Source organism: Molothrus aeneus, chromosome 1 (assembly GCF_037042795.1).
Source record: "Molothrus aeneus isolate 106 chromosome 1, BPBGC_Maene_1.0, whole genome shotgun sequence".
NCBI lineage: Eukaryota > Metazoa > Chordata > Aves > Passeriformes > Icteridae > Molothrus > Molothrus aeneus.
Window position 1 is genome coordinate 39,359,148 of NC_089646.1, and position 21,068 is coordinate 39,380,215.

At 39.2% G+C, this 21,068-nt stretch overlaps 1 protein-coding gene across 5 annotated transcripts in view; it reads left to right on the top strand.

Annotated features, from left to right (window-relative positions):
• Positions 1-21,068, top strand: part of RARB (retinoic acid receptor beta) — a 312,141-nt gene that overhangs the window by 242,371 nt on the left and 48,702 nt on the right. For 4 of the 5 annotated variants that reach the window (XM_066555407.1, XM_066555416.1, XM_066555434.1 and 1 more), the window contains one exon: positions 2,876-3,024. In XM_066555407.1, the coding sequence (XP_066411504.1) occupies positions 2,876-3,024 (149 nt within the window). The remainder of the gene's footprint in view (positions 1-2,875; positions 3,025-21,068) is intronic. The other variant, XM_066555425.1, reaches the window with a different exon arrangement.

Below are 21,068 nucleotides of genomic sequence, written 5' to 3' on the forward strand. Positions count from 1 at the left end.
CCCATCCTTTCTTTTTTTCCTTTTTGCTTGTGTAGACATGCATAGAAGAAAGCAGCTTCTGCTGTCATGCATCCATTAGCTGTCAACATGTTGCAAAAATAACACTTTATACCTGCTGAGCATGGGTTGCTACAGATGCCTGCACAGGACTTCTGCCCAGGCACTGCATACTTTTTTCACATAAAGAATTCTAAGGAAGAATAATAAGCCAGAAACTGGATTAAGATCAAGCATGGCTTGAACCCAGGTTCAAGCTTCTCCAGAAAACTGCACACCCTGCCTGTGGTCAAAAGTGAATGTGCCCGAACTGGGTTTTATTATAAAAAACCACACCATCAAGATACCCGCCCGCCCGCGCCCCGCCCCCCCCCCCCAAAAAAAAAAACCAAAAAAAAACCCAAAAAAACCAAACCAAACAAAAAAAAATACCCCACCAAAAAACCCCACAAAAACCACAAAAAAACACCAAAAACAACAACAAAAAAAACCAAAAACCAAAACAAACCCCAAACCTACCAACCAAAAAACCAACCAAAAAACCAAGCTCTCTAGACAGTTGTTCAGCTAATGCAAGTATTATTTTTAGTAGATTAAGTCCTTTTAGTGGCACATGTATATATGGGTGTTTTAGGGAGGATCTTCTGATTTCCATTGGCTCCTTCATTATCATATACCTTTTCAAATTGTCCTGAAAAATATTCTCTAGCAGTACCTTCAACACTTCACTTGCTGACTGAGTTGTGTATTTATGAACTGAGTTGGTTGCATAATCTCTTTTGGATATCACAAGCTCCTGTTTTTTTCTACAGTGTCTGACAGACCTCTCTGGTGTACAATACTGTTCGTGGTTGGAACACTACTATTGGATGGTGGTGCTTGTTTAGGATGAATTGATGAATAAACAGAAGTGTATCAGTATTATTCCTGAAAGGCTGCTTTCCCCAGACTGAAATCACAGAAGGATTGCAGGAGAGCAGTTGTTTTATTGAATGACACAACCTTATTTTCCCATGAGGAGCCTAAAAACTGCCTTTTAGGTGGACCAGGAGAGTTGAGTGAGCTAATACAAAACACATTGTCTGCTGGTACTGGAGTTTTAAAGCTAAAATTTTATCATTCCATAGACTCGTTGGAAGCCACCATAATTCATGTACGAGCATGAAAAATAAGGCAAGGAATGTTTGAGGCTTCTCAAGGGCATTTGATGAATCTAACTTTAATTTAGAAGTACTAATAGATTATTGATTCAAGCAGGGTGGCTGTGCAGAGATCAATAACAGCACTCTCTATCTCTCTTAAATACCAAAAATTACTATTGAAAAGAAATGATCATTCTCGTATAAGTTTTCATTAAGAAAAAGCTTCATTAAAGTTTTCTTGGTGCAGTAGGAACACATAGATGCTTGCCAAGTTCAGTTTATTTAATACTGAAAAAGATTACTATAGTTCTGGACATGGACTTAATGTCACAATTTATGGAGCCATGTTATTTGACTTATTTTAGTTTTCTGTTTTTTCACAGCCTCCTTATCGTTAGATATATAAATAAATTGCAAAGGTATTTCCTTGCTTACATCAGGGCCTTTAATACTTTACTCTAGCATTTATTTTCTTCTCAAGAAGTGTTTGTCCTTGAAGTTGATACTAGCTTAACCCAAGGAAAAAAGGCAGAAAGGGGCCCTTCTCTCACAAGTAATCAGAGGTTGCCTCATGTGCTGTGATGCCCTCTGTGAATTCAGCAACACATGGGTTGACAATGAATCATGAGTTTAATACAAATGTATCATCGTTGTAATCTGAAAAATATCATGTACAGTAAATCTTGTCTAAGATTTTTCCATTGAGTAATATTCTTTAGGGCCTGTTGTTGGTACTCTGGAGATTTAGCTCTGCTGATAGTGCCTAATATTTCTGGCTAGATCTGAGTTCACAGATCCTGTCATTCCTGTATATCTGTTGAAAAGTTAGAGGGATTTATCTGAGAAGCGGCAGACGGCTAGGTGAAACATGAAAATGTATTGCACACCCACAATAAATGTGAGGAATGATGACAGCGTATCACAGAAAACTAATGCAGATGTTTTGGAAAGATGTGGTTCACATGTCTTATCTTGCATCGTAGAGCTCTCACGTCCTTTCCCTGAAAAGGGTTACTGGCTTTTCAACAGGCTCAAAACAAATGACCATCTAGAAATATTAAGGCAATAAAGGGATGTGGGGGTCATAATATATAAGTAGCTTTTTCTCAGCGAGGTTTCCTGATATGCAGGTCCTAAGGTAGGTAAGAAAGTGTTGCAGAGTTGTGGTTTTTTTACAGATTAAAAAAAAATTGTTGTGTTAGTTTTACAGATTAAAAAAAAAACCTTACAACTTGTTTAGGTAATTTTCACTACAGGTCTCTCTCTCTCTTTTTACAGTCTTTACATATATCCTGATATGTGCTGCTATCCTGCTAGGTCAGAATTGCATACTGACCTAGAAAAAGGCAAGATATTAAAGAACTCTCCCAAGATTAGGTACCAATCACAGTTTCCCTTTAAAGGCTGATATCCAACCTGGACATGTGGATGCTATACAATTCAATAGGCTAAAACCAGAGCATGAGCTCAAAGTTGTCCTTTTTGGGAGCCTGGTAAGATTCATGCCCTACATCTAAATTATTAGGTACTTTAAAATACAGTTTTGAGGCTGTAGGATGTAGTCCTGCCATTATTTGCCTTGCTTAGCTTCCTTTAAATTTTATTAGGAAAGACAAATTAATGTTTATTATGGAAAGAAAAGTATGGGCCAGTTTGATACTTACAGTATGGTTATATATAGTAATTTATTCAAAATTATTATGAATAATTCAATTTATTTTTTTTTTCTTTTGTAGCAGTTGAAACTCAGAGCACCAGTTCTGAGGAACTTGTTCCAAGCCCTCCTTCACCACTTCCACCCCCTCGTGTTTACAAGCCCTGTTTTGTTTGTCAAGACAAGTCATCTGGATATCACTATGGTGTCAGTGCTTGTGAGGGATGTAAGGTGAGTGCCATCATCTCCCTTTCCTTTTATAGGGCTGCATTTCCTCTTAGGAGAAGGATAAAGCAACCCACTTTGGTGTGACTTGATTGTCTTCAAAGACATCTGTAACTTTCTTGCATGAATTAATTCTGATTCATGACTAAAGACAAGTAAATTGCCATCATTCTTGGAATTAATTCCCTTCGTAAATTCTGCCAAATGTGTCTTTCAGGGACTTCCTTAACTATTGACTCACATGAGAATGTGGTCATAGATGTAGACATGATCAAAGGATAAATGGAAAACATTTTGAGACTCTTCATTGTACATCTGTAGGTCAGATATTCCCTGAGATCTCACATGGCCCTTGGCTGCTCTTGGCCTTTTTCTGTGTACTTCTACCTCTCTGTACTCAGGGGGTGGAATTTGGGAACAGGATCTGATCATCTGGAAATTTTTGTTGTAGTCTCTAGCTATGTAACTAATCTCAAATCACTTTGGGAATTTGAGGATTAGCAGGTTTGTATTTGCAAAATTTAATCTGTCAGACTCCACTGCTAGTTCCTCTGCCACCTGCCTTCCACTGCTGTGATTGTCAGAGCATGAATTGATGGCTGTCGATAGGATGCAGTAATAAAGCACACCACTCAAAAGTAGAGAATACCTGAAGAGAAGACACCCAGCAGAGAAGAAATGTTAGCTACACCTTGTTTGTGTGGCAGTTATTGGAGGTGTGCACACAGTGTGCACTTCCATGCATGCAAGGAAGAAGGTAGAGTGAAAAATGGGAAAGAATATCATAGGGCAGATGCTCTCACAGATAAATTTGTTAGCATACCCTAGCGCAATGATCTTTCTTAACAGTTAAAGAAAGGACTTATGATTTTCATCCTTTAGCTTAAAATAGATGTGTAGTGTTTAGTACAGTACTAATGCATGCTGAAATGTGACAGGTGCTATAGCCATATAAATAAAGTTCTTAGAATAAATTAACAAAAAGCATTTTGCTGGTTTATTTTTGTGAAATGATATATTTTTCAGATAGTGTGCAGTTAGCCATTTTTACTTTATCCTTTGAACCTTCAACTTTTTCCATTCTAGTGGAAATTTTTTACTTACATAAAATATCATAGTCCTGGGTTTGTCATTAGACAAAATACTAAAGGATTGAAATCTGGTTTTCTCCCTATTTTATAAGTGTAGAGACTGAATTAGTGAAAGTAACTTCTTAATCTCACCTCAGTTTTAGAACCTCTTTCTGGTAGTGAGGTTTTTCTTGGATGTCCTGTCTGTATTTTTTTCTTTTAGATACCACAAAACTATCAAAATTTAACTGTTTGTTAAAAATAACTATGGAAACAATATGCTGCAGCTGATTTCCTTAAGTAGGAAATCTCATCATACTCAGATGCTAACATTCTAATGCTGGTAGTGTAACTTGCTCACCCACATTACCTCTAAGCAAAGACATAATTGCCTGCTGTGACAGAAAGGTCACATGTCCCTGAGAGTTCATTCTTTTTAAAAAAAATATTCAAAAATACACTGTAGGACTTTTACTGGCCTACTGCAAAGCATTCTCATAAATAATTAAAGCAAGATCTCACTTGTCAAAATACATGAGGAAATCCATCTTGTAATGTGTTAGCCATTGCTCAGCAAGAACTGAAATATTATCTTCACTTATTTGCTGATTTGCAAGACTTAACGATAGCTGATGTTTAAAGAAGAAGAAGAAAATATTAGTTACACAAAGCCTGTCAGTCGATGAGAAATAACAACATTCCAAAGTAGTAACTTGGCTGCTTGAGGCTGGTAATATTTGGGTCTGTTGATGTTAGCTCGGCAACAGGTTAGACTAAGGTTTTATGGAATCTCTTCCATGGATTGAACCAAATTCCTTAGCAAATGCTAGAAAATGGCAAGAACATGATATGGCTGCTGAATCAGCCACAGGTCCCTTTGGTGGACAGTCAGGTGCTACATTTGCTGTTGAAAGTTGTCTGAGCTGGGTGTCAGCAGAGACCAGAGAGCAGAGAGCAGTCTGCAACACCAGAGGCCACCTCAGAAACCTGTGTTGCCAGTTTCCACTCTTTCTCTAGAGAATGTTATCCTTTTCTCTTGAGCCCTTTTTGACTGTTTGGTTTATTTTTCTTTTCCTTCATCTTTACACTTGCTTTCATACTGTCATCAGCTGTTGGTCCTGTACCTCAAGAAAACTACCACACTGAACTTCTGATTTTTACCCATACAGGCTTCCACCTGTTCTCAAGTCTGCTTTCCCCCTTTGTTCTCAATATCAGTTATTCACATACCTCTTTTCTTTATAGCCTTCTTCATACAAAAATTAGTCAGTTGCTTTGCAAATTTCAGTAAGCACTGAGAACTGAGCACTGCTGCTTGAGGAGGCCTTCTCTCCTGTGGATCTCTGCCTTTCAGTTCATTAACCTAAGTTTATTAGAGAGCCTGTGTTTCACTGGAGGCTTCTGCTTGATATGGAGCTGCAGCCTCATGCTGATTCTCTGGTAAATCAAGGGAGTGATAATAATAAGGAAGAATTTGTGTTACAGCCTTTTGTGTAGCTAGGAAACTAAAATTCATTACCCCTTTACCTTGAAGACACATTTCCATGCAATTTCAAAGAGCTGCTTTTTTCAAGATTTGTCACTGAAGCTGACCAGCATATTCAGAAGCTGTTGGGATGGGGAGAGGCAATCTCATTCCATAAGAAGCTAGACTAAAATATCAACCAATCCCTTTCTTTCTCTTTTCGTTCGACTGTGTTGCAATTTTCTCCTTTTTCACTTCTATTTTCCCTTCTTTCTTCATCGAATTTGCAATCTCCATTCTGTGATGTTAAATCTTAAACTCACTTATTTTTTCTCCTGCATTTGCACCTTCCTCTGTTCTTCGGTCCTTTTCTCAAGTATTTTTCTTTTTTCCTTTCTGACTCATTTACCTTTCACTTTGAACTCCTGGCAGTCTCGTTTCCCAAGGGAAACACAAATGGAAAACTCTGCTCACATCATATTTACCTAATTAGGACCCTGATCTTTTGTTTCTCTGCGCTGCCTTTGCATTGGTTTTCTTCTAGTTTTCTCTCTGATTCCTTCTCTTTTGCCTTTCTCCTTTGAGCTCCAGTGAAGCTGCTGCCACAGTGATCATTATTAGTCATCATCTAATGCAAGGAACAGTTTTCTGTCCTCCAGGTTTTGGGTTGATGGCTGCCTTTGATTGATCAGGCTTTCTTTTTCCTGTCTTTCAGGGCTCTTTCCTTGCTGACTTTTCAATATCTCCTTAAAGGGCTCTTTATCCACTTCCTGATGCCATTCCCCAGGTTTCAGTTCTTTGGTTTTCTATTTAGAAAAGCATCATTTACTGACCTCTTTTTGTGGTAGACCAATGGGGGATGTCATGGCAATATTCTGCTTACAACAGGTGTATTTTTAATTGAGATCTTCCAGCCAGGAGCCCTTGGAGAGCTGTGGATAGTGACTATGACCTTGTGATGTTCAATTTGGGAAACACTGTGCTGTAAATTTTATCTTCCCTCAGCTGCCACCAACCCTTGGATAATTTCCAAAGTACTCCTCTTTTTGACTTCTCCCCTCCCATCTTTCCCTGGCGTGTCATCTTGCTCACCTCTCTGCTACCTTGGACACAGAGTTCATAAAGACAGAACTTTCCACTCTCTCTTTGTGTCATCACCAACTATAATATCAGTTCTTTCAGACATCCTGCCATGATGGCATCATTTCTGATCTGCCATATTCTATTTTACCCGATCATTTTTCCTCCAGAATCTGAGAATCTGGCTTCAGCTGCCTTAATTGTCAAACCATTGCTGTGGTCTTCTCACATGGGATTGGTGCCTTCTCCTGTCCTTCCTCTTTTCCTACTCACTGTCATCCTTGGTTCTTATTTTTCCAGGTACCTCAGAACAACCTCCTCACCTCCTTTGCCAAATACTTTAGTGACCTTGCTGTCTTATCCATTACTGGAGTCTTCAGTACTGTGCTGTAGTAGGAAGACTGTTCTGTGGCTTGTGTTGATATACAAATCATTTAAGGTTTTTAGAGGATGGAGTATTTCATAAAAGGCACTTGTCAACCACAGTGAGAATTTCAAAGTGGTTAAAAAAAAAAAACAAACAACAAAACATGCTTCTGTGTTTATTTCTGGGTTTTACACAAAACACAGAAGTGTGTGTGCCTCATACCTGGTGATTGGCTTTCTGTATGTGTTTGAGTTTCAAAATCAAACTGATCTTCACAGTGTACTTGTATTTTGTAAGAAAAATTCCATAGACATTCAATCTTTTTATGTGTAAAACAGTACATTGATGATATTCAGGTTATTTACAACTTCTCCATTTTGTAAACTGCATGGCATCTCAGAGGTGGGTTTTGCAATCTACTTATGTTTTTTCATGACCTCAGTTACAGACTTCTGAGATTTTTCTCTTTTTTTCCCCCCAGTCTCTGGGTGTTGCTAGACAGCATGCGAACAAATTCTGTTGAAAATGAGCAATTTGGATTTATCCAGCTGGTTCAAGTGGTTATAGGGCTGACTGTCACCAAACGCTCAGCTCTTTGGTCCTGACTTCAGTCATCGTTGTAGCCGGGTTTGCAGAAAGGGGGGACTGAGAGCAGTGGGCTGGATTCCCCACACAATGCCATCATTGTGTGGGTGAGGAGGAGAAGCTGGTGTTCTGGCAGCTTCAGCTGTCTCTGAAAGCCTTGTCTCTTGTTCTGGGCATTTAAAAGACGGCATTCCTCTGCTGACGGTCCTGCCCGGATTACTGGCTTGAATTCGGTGGGCAGCAGAGATGCCTAGAGCAGTTTCATGGGAGAAGACAGTGCAGCATATAAGAGGGTAGGTTTACGGTGCAGCAGTTTTGTCTGAATGATGAAGATGCCTCTCTGCCTGTTATTGATGCTAACAGACAAAAATGTAGATAAATCTGCTTCAATACTGACTGATCCCAAGTTGGCCTTTATCATAAAATAAGGATAGCTTTCCTTCCGTCAGAGTTTTCATATAGAATCACATCTAATGTGGGATCATTAAATTAAAAGGGTAGCCACATTTAATACATTTTCAAGGGTCTTCAGCTCTGAAAATATGTCTGTTTGTTTGACATATTCCTGACTCAAATATATATTTTTATTATGGAAAATAAAAAAAAGCAGTATGGAAAAATAGGCTTTGATATAAACCTTGACATTCAGGTCTGTAATTTTGTAGGACTGACTCCCCAAAAAAGGCAAAATAACACAAGGGAAAAAAAAATAGAGAAAATGAAAACATTTTTGCTTCATTCAAATTTGTTGTTAAGCTTAAGATGTTAAGCTTAGGAGAAAAGCTGTCATTTTGTTACAGTTTTAACTTAATCACTTACAGATGCAGTGCAAGGCAGTCCCACCACTCAACTTGAGGCCCAAAATTACTCGCCTAACTTTGAAGGCTGGGCTTTCTGCAGTCTATTAAGAGAGAGAAAAGCTCTTCTGATTGCTGTTTCAAAGCATCTAAACCAGATCTGCTCTGGATCACCCCCTAGAACAGCCTGTCCCCATGAGCCTTTGTGTTAGGTGCCCAAGCACAACTGTGTTAATGTTCTCTGATATGATGTTCCCTATGATTATGTCCCTCTGGACGCTGAGGAGCTTGGGGTTTCCCTGTTGCAGGCCATAAATCCTTGATCAGCATTGGTACAACAAATGGTTTACAAAATGCTTCACAGAGCGAGAGGGAGGAAACTGGCTTTCATTTTATTTGTTTCTTTGAAATTTGATGGCAAGAATGTTATTTCCACCCTAAATGATATCATGATTCTATGATATTATGCTTTGGTCTGCCAGAAATGTTGCTGAGAGAACCTAAAATATTTTATGGATTGTTATAAAAAAGTTCCCTTTATGGAACAGTGTCCTTTGGGACAGATGCCTTTTCCTTTTAATAATGTCTCTTACATCATGTGAGAACAGATTTGCATTTTCCTAGGCAGTTCTGGTAGTGTGGAGGGATCTTAAGCAGCAGTTCTTTTTGATAACACCACTCTTGCACATGTTAGCTTCTAGCTATAATATAATTATGTTTAAGCCTATATTTATGCCTCTTTACGGGGAATTAAGGATCCAGACATAGAATTTTCTCAGCTATTTAACAGTAAAAAATAAAAGCACACTTCATAAAGCTAGCTAACTAACATTCCATGTATTTCTTTGGTTTTGTTTTCTCGGCATGTTTTAATCACCTACAACTGAAACAGAAAGTAAGAAATGTAAACTTGAAAATACATGCGCGGTATGATTTGTATCAGGGAAAGAAGTAACATTGTTTGCAGCAATGCAGTGGGAAAAGCTTCTGTTGGTTCAAAGAAAAATATAGATCAGCTTGAATGCTCAAGCTGCATTCGTCTCCATTTAGGCTGTGTTAGCGACAGTGCCAGCGGTAGAGATGCGTGCTGTCATCCATGCACAGCTATGAAAAATTCCTCAAATCACAGAAAATTGCTCCTAGTTTCAGTTAAATCAACAATACTTTTTAGAAGGTGAAAAATGTATTTTGAAATACATTTCTGCATACTATTAATATAATCTGATCTTAAACTGTAAGCACTTTGTAGCATAGCAACATTCCAAGCCATTCATTTGTAGAAAGCAGTGCCATATGCAGAAAGACACTAAATGAGTTGCAACTGCTTTAAATGTAATACTGAAACCCTGGAAATTTTATTCATTTTGTGCTATCAGAGGAGACCTGATTGTTTTAATGCCATCCTTGAAATTTTAGCTTTTCAAATAACAAACCCAGGAAGTTCAGGTGCCCCAAGAAAAAGGGGGTATCTATTTCAGTAAATTCTTAATTCTTTTTTGCTTTGTTTTTGTTTGTTTGTTTGAAAGATAAAACTTTTGACAGATCTTGAATTCATTTTAAAAGATGGGAAGCATGTGTTAGTTGGAAGCACTCTGAGACAAACATGATGAAATACGTGGGATCAGGAACAAAAAACATTTTTTTACCAGATTTATTAAAATCTTTGTCTGGGTTGTGTGAATGCCATAAATGAAGAAATAAAATTACTTGCTCACCATACCAGGTAGCAAAAATGTAAATTGTGTTGTGTGCCAAATATGATTTCCAGTTCTTTGGACCCAGGTTGTGGGTTATAGCTCAGCTGCTCCCCTGTGCTGGGCTTCTGGAGCAGAGATGGATGAAGAACAGCAGTGTCTCCATGAGGGTACAGCACCTACATCCACAGCTAATCTTCCTCTTACCCTGCCCCTTGTCATAAACCAGGGGTTCATCTTAATCTGTGAGAATAGTTGTTTTTTACTAATTACTGTAATTTTTTTCTGGCAACCATGCTGATGCTATAAAAGCACAGAGATTACCCCAGATTGACTTTCTAACTGTGCTAACCCCGCTGCTCCACTCATTTGTGAGCATAAGTGCTAATGTCCTGTGGAAACAGGAACTGGAAAGCACTCTCTTATTTTCCATGAACTGTCACATAACAATGTGTAATTGTTTGGCTTAAATCTTGCACTCCATTCTCTTATAAAATTCCTGATACCATCAGTGAAGGTTTTCTCAAAAAAGAACAGCAATGTCTGACTCTTGATCTCTGGTGTGTTGGTGACTAGCCACGTTTTGGGGCACAGCTTTGCCATGATGTTTAGCTGGAAGGTTTCTGGTAGCAAGTGGTGTTCCTCCTGCAGACAGTCATCTCCTGTGGGCAATTTGGGTACAACTGTCCATTTCAGAGGCCAGAAGGAGATATCTAAGGTAGATGTGGACTTTCCCATTGTATGCCAGTGAGCCATAGTGCCCATGACTGTTTGCAAGAGCATTTCCTAACATAAATGTAGCCTTCATGTCTGCTGACCTTGCATACCTTTTCAGAGTCTTTGGCCACTAACTAGTCCATAACAATTACATTTTTTTTGTTGCTGTTATTAATAAACTAAAATTGTTGAGTCTTACTCTTTTGGCAGTGTCTATGCCTTTCCCTATCTGGGAATAAACACTGTAAAAAGAGGAAACTTCAAATTTATATGTGTATGTATATGTTGTTGCTGGAATTGAACCATAATTTCTCTCACCACAGTGGATGGTAAAGAGTCCTTATAGATGTAGCTGTCACATTTCCATCCAGCTTTCACCTGCCCATAGCTGATATGACTTATTACCAAATGGCTGAGAGAGCTCTGGCTCACACTGGATCAGTAATGTGTGTGTGGTTTGCAACACCTTCAGCAGAATTAAGTACATTATATCCACGTGTAAAAGTGCTGTCCATGCAAATCACACCGTGAGGTACAACCAGAGATGCCAGAAGCAGGTGGGCTGCAATTCAGGCTAGCACACTTGCCTGCTGAGAAGTCCCCTGGTTTGCATGCAGGGAACGTGGAGTGTGTTTTTATTTTCCTGCCACTACATTCTAATGGGTTTTACTTTTTCAATTTTCTTCACTAGAAAGAGGGAAAAACCTTTTATTTTGTTCTTATCTTGTCAATCAATTTCATACCTCCCTGTTAGTTTAAGGACCAGATGTGGCCTTTAATTATAGTTGTAGAGTACAGGCTGTTCTGTGCACACTCCACAAATCGTACAAGTGTAGCAAAAAATGCAGCTTTCCACCATATTTAACACAATATTTTGTAATATGATCTTTAAAAGTATTGTTTGCAGATGTAATCCAGCAAATAAGAAAATAGGGATATCAGAGCAAACATCTCAGAAATTAAATACTGTGAGATTTTCTGATAACAGTACTAGCCTATTTTTTTACACTATGCCGTATTTATGCAATTAGAAATGTATAAATTTACAGTGCACTAGCTTTCATTTTCTAACTCTGGAACTTTAAAAAAAAATCTGATTAATGAGAAGTTGATAGAGAATGATATACAATTGATTTGTTGAATGTAGATTTAGGATAGCTTGCTGCACCCTATAAGAAAGTGCACTCTTTTTCCTGCTGGAAAAAAGAACAGAATAGTTTGCCAAGAGTAGTTCTGGCTGAGTGGGATTTTGGTGCCGGTGAGGTGGTTGAGGTCACTGCTGTTCTTGCTCTAGGCATCTTTTCAAATTGTAGTTTGATTTTTTCTTAGCAAGTACTTAAAGACTTTCTGATTGGCATGTCTTAGAGAAGTAAATCCAAAATTAAGGGGTTTCATAATGGTAGAAAATGGAATAAATCATTATCTAATTCTGTTCACGCTTATTTATTAAGTAGATATTCAGGTGCTCTTTGCTACAATTTTGGAATTTACTTTGAATTATACACCTATCTATATTTTCTGGTTATTGTGAACCATCACCCAGTTTGTAAATGGTCAGCTACCCAATTTTCAGAAATAATTTGGCCTTGGAAAGTAGCCTTCCATCGCCATCTGCACTTGCAGACTGACCTGATAATGGAAACAGAGGTTCTTTCTAATTCCAAGTGAAATGTTCCTTTGAGAAAATTTCCTAGAGGGGTATTTGCTTTAGATTCTTCTGGAAATGGAGCAATTGAATTTGCACCATGGATTCCAGAACTGTCTTCAGATTTGTGGAGCTGGTCTTTGTCTGTGCTGTAGCAGAAAAGACAACTGGATGTAATTTTCCAAGATTCAGTATTTCCAATGAAGTCAGCTTTAGAGATTCTTTATCCAATTTGTTTATTATATACATTCTTTTTCTTCACCCTGTAAAACAAAACAAATGTCTTACTAAAAAAAAAAATCTTTCACTTTTGAGTACCCATTCAAACAACAGAAAATGACAAAATTGAGGTTACAGCCTATCTTTCTTTCTTTGTATCTAGATTGTACTGTAGTCTTGAGATATGGGTACCATGTCTCCTGAGAATCATGTAAATTATATACATGTTGTATCCTTTTTCCTAATTATTCTTATTAACTGTCCACAGGCTTGGAGCCCTGTGCACTTGTGATAAATATATATGCAAATTCATTCTTATTATTTCAGAGGAACTTCCCATATACAGGGGACACCTCTAGGTATGACACCTGTGCATCTCAGTACTCCTGTTATGAAAACTTGTAGTGTTAAAGAAGTCATGCACCCAATTCTGTAATTGGTACTTTTGGTATGTTGGCACAGGAACTGTTAAAGTGGTGTGTTACTGCAGCTGGTTTGCCAAATATTCAGTGTCCCTACTCATAAATCGTTCTTCCTTTTGATAATAAGCAGGAGCCCCCACAATTTCCACAACTCAACTCAGGAGACAGCTGAGACGTAGAAAAACATTTTTGTATATAAAGTCCCTTATGATTTCACGTGGCCATGCTTAAAATTTCTCATTTAATATATTTCAGTGGGAAAAGTTACTATGCAATAAAAAGCGGATCATAATACAGTATTTTAGAGGGGAAAAGTATATTGTTTCTGGATCCCCTGTCTAGAATAATGGGTGCATAAATTATAAGGTGAGACACAGTTATAAGTAGTGCCAAAAATGTAGATTTGGTTGGCTGTAAATGCAGTCAGTGATTTCATTCCAGCTATTCAGCTGCCGGAGGGGGGAGCCAGCAGCCCCCAGCCAGTGCACGTGAGCAGGGTCTGCCATTGCCTGGTGTCAGGCAAACTGATCAAATGCTTATGAAGAAAGTTTGTTCTCATTTTAGAGTCTCTTTAAAAGTGACAATTTAATGGGACCCATTACTGTCAGCTGTGGCCAGTTCCCTCTCCCTCCTCCCAGACGCTTAACAGGGAAAGCAGAGATTTATAGCTGTGGTGTAACCACTCCAATGGGCTACTGTTCACTCCTCCTGCAAGTCCTCGCTGGCTGCTCTCCAGATGAATCTTCCAAACAGGAGAGAGGTCTTCCCTGTCTCTAGAGTACTTGCCTTGCTTGGAACCCTGTGTACCTGTGATAAATATATATGCAAATTATTAGGTCCTTGTTTCAGTGTGTGCCGTGTTCCTTACATGCTTTCTGCTGGTCCAAAACAGTGGCAGTGCTCCAGATTTAGCAATATTTAAGCAGAGTATATAAGTGAGAGAGCTCTGCAACCCATAATTTTTTTAATGAATGAGCACAACCATTTTTTACTTTTTTTTAACTTTTATTTTCTTTCTTTTTTTTTGATCAGAGGATCAAGGCATTTCAGAGATGCTGCTGCAAATGATCTTGCCCAGTCCACATTTGTCGATACTAATGCACAGTGGCTGTTACATGTACAGAAACAAAAGTGAAAACTACATATTTTTTATTTAAAGGAAAGAAAAGGGAGTGTTAGATGAACAGAAGAGATGTAAGCACAGCATCCAGGAACCAAATGGATGAACTAACTAAAACAATCTTTCATCTCACCCTAAATCCATGTGATTTTTGTAAACTGAAAGAATGATCGTCTTGTGATTCTGTGAGCTCTGTGCTTGAATCTGGCCATTGATTGAAGTCTGGCAGGGGAGGGAGAAAACAGGAAAACATCTTGCTAAGATTTTCCTGTGTTAGATTAATCAGCTTCAGTTCATTCACTCATCTCTGAAAGGTCATGTTTTCTCATCATCAAAGTTGCCCAGTCTGAGACTCTCCCTTGATTCCCTACAGCTTGGCTGAATAGATGCACTGGGCAAGGAGGATGCAGCACTGCCTTTGTCCTGCAATGCTTTTTCAGCGTCTCACTGTGATTTGTGTTGGGGTTTGCAACAAGATGCATCTATCTGCTTAGTGTTACCCTAAAAGTCTTTATTGCTTGGAGGAACTAGTCAGTTGATTCCTCTGTCTCTGCAGTTGCTAATCCCTTGCACTGGCGCAGACTGCATTTCATCCACCTTTCTCAGCCTGCTTTCCCATGTTGTCCAGACCATTTTGACCGTGGGTGCTCTGACTGTGTATGGAAACTGGGCAGGGGGATATGGCCACTATCTCACTCTTTAGAATAGTGGGTTTTCCAAGCTGGTCCAGCTCCAACTCATCCCTCTGCTGTCGCCTTTGGTAATGAGTTTCAGCTGCAGTGTGGAAAGGTAATTTTCCTTGACTACTGCCAGTACTAGAGAGCCAGACTTGCATATTTCTGGGTGTTTACTTGAACTCTGTTTTCTAGTCTCCAGGCATCCAAGTTTCACTAAACTCTAGGCTTTAGAGGATTTTAGTGGATAGTTTGATATTAGCAGAGTTTCTTTGTTGCCGAACACAGGGGAATGAGAGTGCAGCATAAAGTAGTAAGTACAAGATATTACTTGCTAGATTTCAAGAGATCTGGTGCAACAGATTTGTTTAGATGTCAACTGTCAAAACTAAGAGCAAAAAAAAAATTACGGGGAGATAGTGAACGTGTGTTGATGAGTCATTCAGATAGATGCCTAAAAACTGTACCAGGAAGCATAATGCTCAAGACATCTGGTTTATTTTGGTATGTTTATGTCCAAGTTATTTCATCTGAGTGTTTTTAAGTTGCTTTCTGCATTGTTTTCATATGTCACTTCATCCCTCTTCAGAAACTTCTCTGTTGTGGATTGGGCATGTTTTAAAACTCCTCCCAGGTCAGACAAAGAGAATAGAAAACTGCAACAATGCTGGGTGTTGGAGGTAAGCAGGGGCCAGCTCTTTGCCAGCACCCACAGGCACCCACCCAGCCAGCCAGGCTCAGGATGGGCTGCTGCACTGGCTCCAGGTCAGCTGGGGCGAGAGCAGGGAACAGCTGGCTGTGCACACAAACTGTGCAGATCTCTGCTAGCGTGAGGGGAATTGCGCCTCAGCCAGCTTGCAGGCATATATAAATATTTGTGGCATAGTTTGCATTATTATTTCAGCTGAGCTCTAAGCATTCGGTTGCTGATAGCAGGAAAGAAACTAGTGCTGCAATAAATTTCAGATGGTGCAGAAGTGCAGGGATTTCTGTATCGGCTGACAATTAAATAAAGTCCCTGTGCCTCTTTTGATAAATAACTCTGCTGCCAAATATGTGCGGGAACTCTGCAAGCCCTTGTGGGGAAGGCTGGGAGGGGAAAAGGAGGAGGACACAAAGCCTGCCTGTGCAGGGAATTTCCTTGGAGCACACACACACACACACACACACACACACACACACACACACACACACACACACACACACACACACACCTTCTTTCTCCCGTGTAGGGTTGTGTTTGAGCTTGCCCTTTCCTCTTCATGTTTCCATCTCTGCCAAGCAGCTAAATGGAGAGGTTAATTTGAGAGACTGCTACAAGTAATTGCAGCATGGTAATTGCATATCTAACATGAGTCTTTTCCTTGTCCTGCCTGCTGCAGGAATTTGCATGTCACTGCAGGGGCATAGCTTGGTGGAGATTTTTGTTTGTTTTTACTAGGAGGTCCACTACTTTGTTAGAGTAGCTGTTGTTTAATGTCTTTCCATTGTAGCTCTGTGCAAAAAAAAACCAAACCAACCAACCTATGTGTCTCCTAGTAAAATTGTAACGTTGTCCATGGAAGATGGTGCCCCCACTCCAGCCATCTGAAAACCCAGTGGATAAAAACAAAGACACAAATTATGACTGTAAACCAAAATCAATCATACAATTGAGGGATAGCAATTTGAAAAGTCTTCTGTGATACCGTGCTTCCATGCAGGAGGGCAGCTACATAAATGGTTTGGAAAAGTGTCATTCTTTACGAAGAAATACTGCTCTTAATTAATTCTTGCTCCTGGGAGGTCAACCTGGGGCACTCATTATTGTCTTAATTGGTGGTATAAATCCTGAGGCACTGGAGGGGAAGAGAGGAAAAAAACGATGAGCAGTTAGCAACATACAGCCTTTTGGATAAGTGCTAGCCAGTTGTACAACCATCCTAGTGACATTTTATTGTTTTATTGGGTTATAGGTCTGATCCTTCACAAATTTGGTTAAAGGGAATTAATTTGCATAAACAAAAATATAAAACAACAGCAAAATGCAATAATTCATTCCCGAGTTCTCCATTAAACTGTGTGAAATAACTCAGAAGAGCACTTCTTTGATCTCCTGTTATTTGTATTAGATTATATTCATTACTCTTCCCATCTGGAGTTTCATAGCAGGCCAAAAATCATCCTACAGACATGACTGAAAGGAAGTTAACTGTAACTTTTTAATTATATACATTCCATCTCCTTTTTTTTCTTAATTTGAAAAAAGCAGATGGAAGCGCATACCAGTGCCTTCCTCTCTGTTTAAATCACTGAAGTGGAGAAGCAGAAAATCTCAGCCGTTCTTTCCCCTCACATATTGTTTCAAGGTGATGACTGTTCTGTCTGGAGACTTTGACATGTTTGCTAAAAAGGTCAGGAGTTCAGTGAAAATCGAAATTGTGGAAAAATACGTGCGTAGTCCTAGGGATGCCGTGGTACCCTCGCTGGAAGAATCTGGTTGTTGCAGATTTGCACTTGATGGAATACATCTCCCCTGTTTTATTGGTAGCTGCCTCTCTGCCAGCTGGCCAGCAGAAGTGTTTCAAACTCCCCAGAAAATGGGGGGCGGTTTTATAGAATGATGGTTTATAGAATGGTTTTTACATTAAACCAAGGTTTGTGGAGTCAGAATATGTTTTGGCAAGGGGCACAATAAAAAATGGTAGTTTTTTCCAGCCTCCCCAGGACCTAATGGCTAATTGGAATTATTAGCTCCATGAACAGTTTTCTTCAAGCTCTGTCATCAGAATTTTTTTTTTTGTCCTGTGAAGCCCATAAGACCATTTTCACCTTAGAAACTATTAGGATTTATCAAACATGACCTGCTCTGTCTTTGCTGGTGAACTTTTTTGTAGTTGCAGATGAGTATCCCCATTGTGGTAGCTTAGAGAGGAGCAACATGCTCCTCATCTGCTCATCCATGTCCTTTTCTTTTTTTTAAGAAATGAGAAAACCCTGAGTTATTTCAAACTTTTCCATTTGTGTAATAACAATGAAAAGATAATAGACCTTTTTTTCCCCGTAGTGGATAGCTCTTAAATCCAGAGGTCTGCATTTCCATATGTAAGATGTGGGATGGCAGCTGCTTATTTTTATTGAATTTTGAGTTCTGTTGATTAAAAATAATGAAATTCACTGCCACACTGGTTTCAAGAGCAAATTTAGGTTTCTTTGGCCATAGAATCTTAGGGCTGCTCTTCATCTGCAGAATAAATGGCTAGACAAGCAGAAGTGTGGTTTGCTAGCTGGAAATACCAGCAATGACAGACAAAGCCAGAGCCCTTCCCAGGGCGGGCTGGTGCTGAGTTCCTCCACCACTGGCTGGCTGGCATTTCTAGGTGCTCTCTACCAGCTATTGAAATTTGTTTTTGCAAAGACCTTCCTGTCCTGCCCTGACATACATCATCAGCACAATTTCCCTACTTTCTGGCAGTGAGCCTTCCTTTACTTATTGTTGTAGCTGCTTCCATTTTGTGCCAGCAGTGGTTTCCAGCCACAATGTCAGACAATTAATTTGTTTATTCTGCAAGCCGTGACTTCCAAAGTGTGATAGACAGTGCAGACATCCTGGAAAAGTGCTGTGCAACTGGGAATAAGCTCATTTGAGCTTCCTTTTAGATAGCTGCTTTAGTGGTTTTCATTACTTGTGGGGTCTCCTGTTCTGGCTGCAGCCATTTTGCAGTGTGTTTTGTCTGTATGGTATCATTGAACAGCATATGCTGGGCTGTAGATCTTTTGTAAGCCTTTCTATGCAACTCCAGTTGCAGATTTGCATGTTACCTAGGCCTCTCAGAGTAAATATTCCTGGTTAACAACTAAAAGTTGCATGTCTTTGTCCCAGCTTGACTGTAGAGCCTACCAGGATTTGGTGAGGTGAGGGGTTTTGTTCCCTGACTGCTGCCACTAGTTGTTAAAAATACTGCAATCTACGTTTAGTTCATGCATGTACCCGGGCAATTCCCTGGTCACAGAACAAAGCAGTTTTGTGCAGATCCCATCACTGAGAGATACCGTAAATGTCGGTTGATGCTCCAGAGAGAGCAGGAATGGGAGCTTTACCTTCTCTAATTATATTTTACAGGGTTAGCAAGGACAGAGGGTAACTTAAATTATTAAAACAGAGAGATTGAAAAGAAGCCATACATCACAAACATTTCTTTTGTAAAAAGTGCACATATTTGCCCAGCCCCTATTTCAGAATAAAGCTAAGTGCAGAGATCTCAGGTGTGTGGTGGGCTGGATTTTCTTTTCAGCTGCTACTGGTATTTATCTTTCCTGTCAGAGCTCAGTCAGAGTTTATAAATGACTGATAAACTGTACCATGGAAAAGTCCTTCCTACTCTTTTGGTTTTTTTAAGATAAAGTAGCAATATGCTTCACTCAGAAGCTTATTTTGCAAATTTACCAAAGAATGGCCTCTAAATCTGCAGGAGTCATAGCTGGCTGCCTGTATTTGGGGGTAATCAAAGCTGAAGCAGATGAAGTGAGCAGGCTGTTCAAACAGATTGAGCTTGCAATAGCCCTTCTCTGCTGATTACCCTGTCCCTGGCTTGCAGTGCAAGTTTTCAGCTTGCAAGCCCACTATGCCTGCAAATAAGACTTGGCATGCCCTGTGCTGGCAAAATATTTTTAAGACGTTGTGATCAAATGATCCATCTCTTCATGCATGTGCATAACTTGAGCTCTAAATCATCTGCCCTGCCAAAATCAACTGGACAGTGAAGGAGAGGGAGTTATATAGAATCCCTATCAAATATGTGAGGGTAGCAGTTCATGCTAACAAATCCATAAGACTTTATAAGTTTAAACACTTAACTTTGTCTTGAAGGCTCATCCTTAATGAGATCCTTTGTATTCAGATAGCCAGTGGCATAACAGCATTCAAAATATTACTGAAATAGTTAATATTCTCTGTGTGCACTCTGTTCTTTACTGAGCTCTCAAAGTTTGACTCATTCACAGGCAACTGCTGCAAAAGTAAGGGGTGAATGGGATGAGGTGGTTTCTTCAGTGTTGAGTTGAGGTTGGACTGATTAAATAGATTATTTACTTCTATGCAATAGACCTAGGAAACCAGGTTTGTTTGCTGCTTGATACATAGGGTTTCGCATATCACTCTCTGCTTTCAGTGCAGCAGGTAAGATATCAACACAATTAAAAGTGAAAAATAATATGTCTGCTCTGCCACTGGTGGATGCTCAGGGAACACACGCTGATACAATAGATTTCTGAATAATTTATACTCAGCATTTTTTCCTTGCACTCGGTAAATGAGGATGCCTAATGTGGTATGGTCAGAGTGATACTCTATCTGTCATCCATTAAGATAACAAGATTGGTGGGCCTGGGAGGAACGTGGCATGATACACAGAAAAGATGAGATTAAAAATTGAAGTGTTGGTCTAAAATGTTCTCTGTAAAGGATGCTGATAAAAGCAGCTCAGAAAAACAGAATTAATTCGAAAGTGTGATTTCCACAAGCTTTGTCTTCTCTAAAATAAAAACACAAGATACATGTTCCTTTCAAAAGTTGTGGATAAAAGGAATATTGGAGTAAATCACTGTTCCTGATAGGCTTTCAGTAGCTTCTGCTCCTTTAAATTCAAGTACTTTGTAGGTGCTATCAAAAACAATTATGTATGACAGTAATGCTTTATGTCTCACAGAATGGGATTATTTTTTATATTCATAAGGCTTTTTAAATTACAAAGAAAAAATAATTTTTGATTGTTTTTGGCACTGGAAAAAAAACATCACAGGGTGTTAATTTGGATGGGATGCTAAAATATTTGCATAAAAAATGGCTCATGTAAATATTCAGCCAAACAGATTCATTTCGAGGTGATTGAATTATAGTTGCTAGTATATTGTTTTCCAAGAGCCAATAGGTGCTAGAAGTTGATTAATTTATAAACAGTGGTGGTTTTCAGTTTCTGAAGTTTCTGACAACTTCTTAACATCAGGTCAATTTGGATTTTCTTGGTTTTTGAAGAAACTGTTGAGATTATGAGATCAGATGGGAGTCATTGACAGAAAGCACTTGGAGGAAAACTTAGGCTTGCTTCTAACTTCTGTATTTTTATTGAAAAAGCCACAGTTATTATACCTGTGCTATTTGGAGCCCAGCCTTGAAAGGGTATAAATGTGCTTTTCTGTTTAACTGGGCAGCAAGCA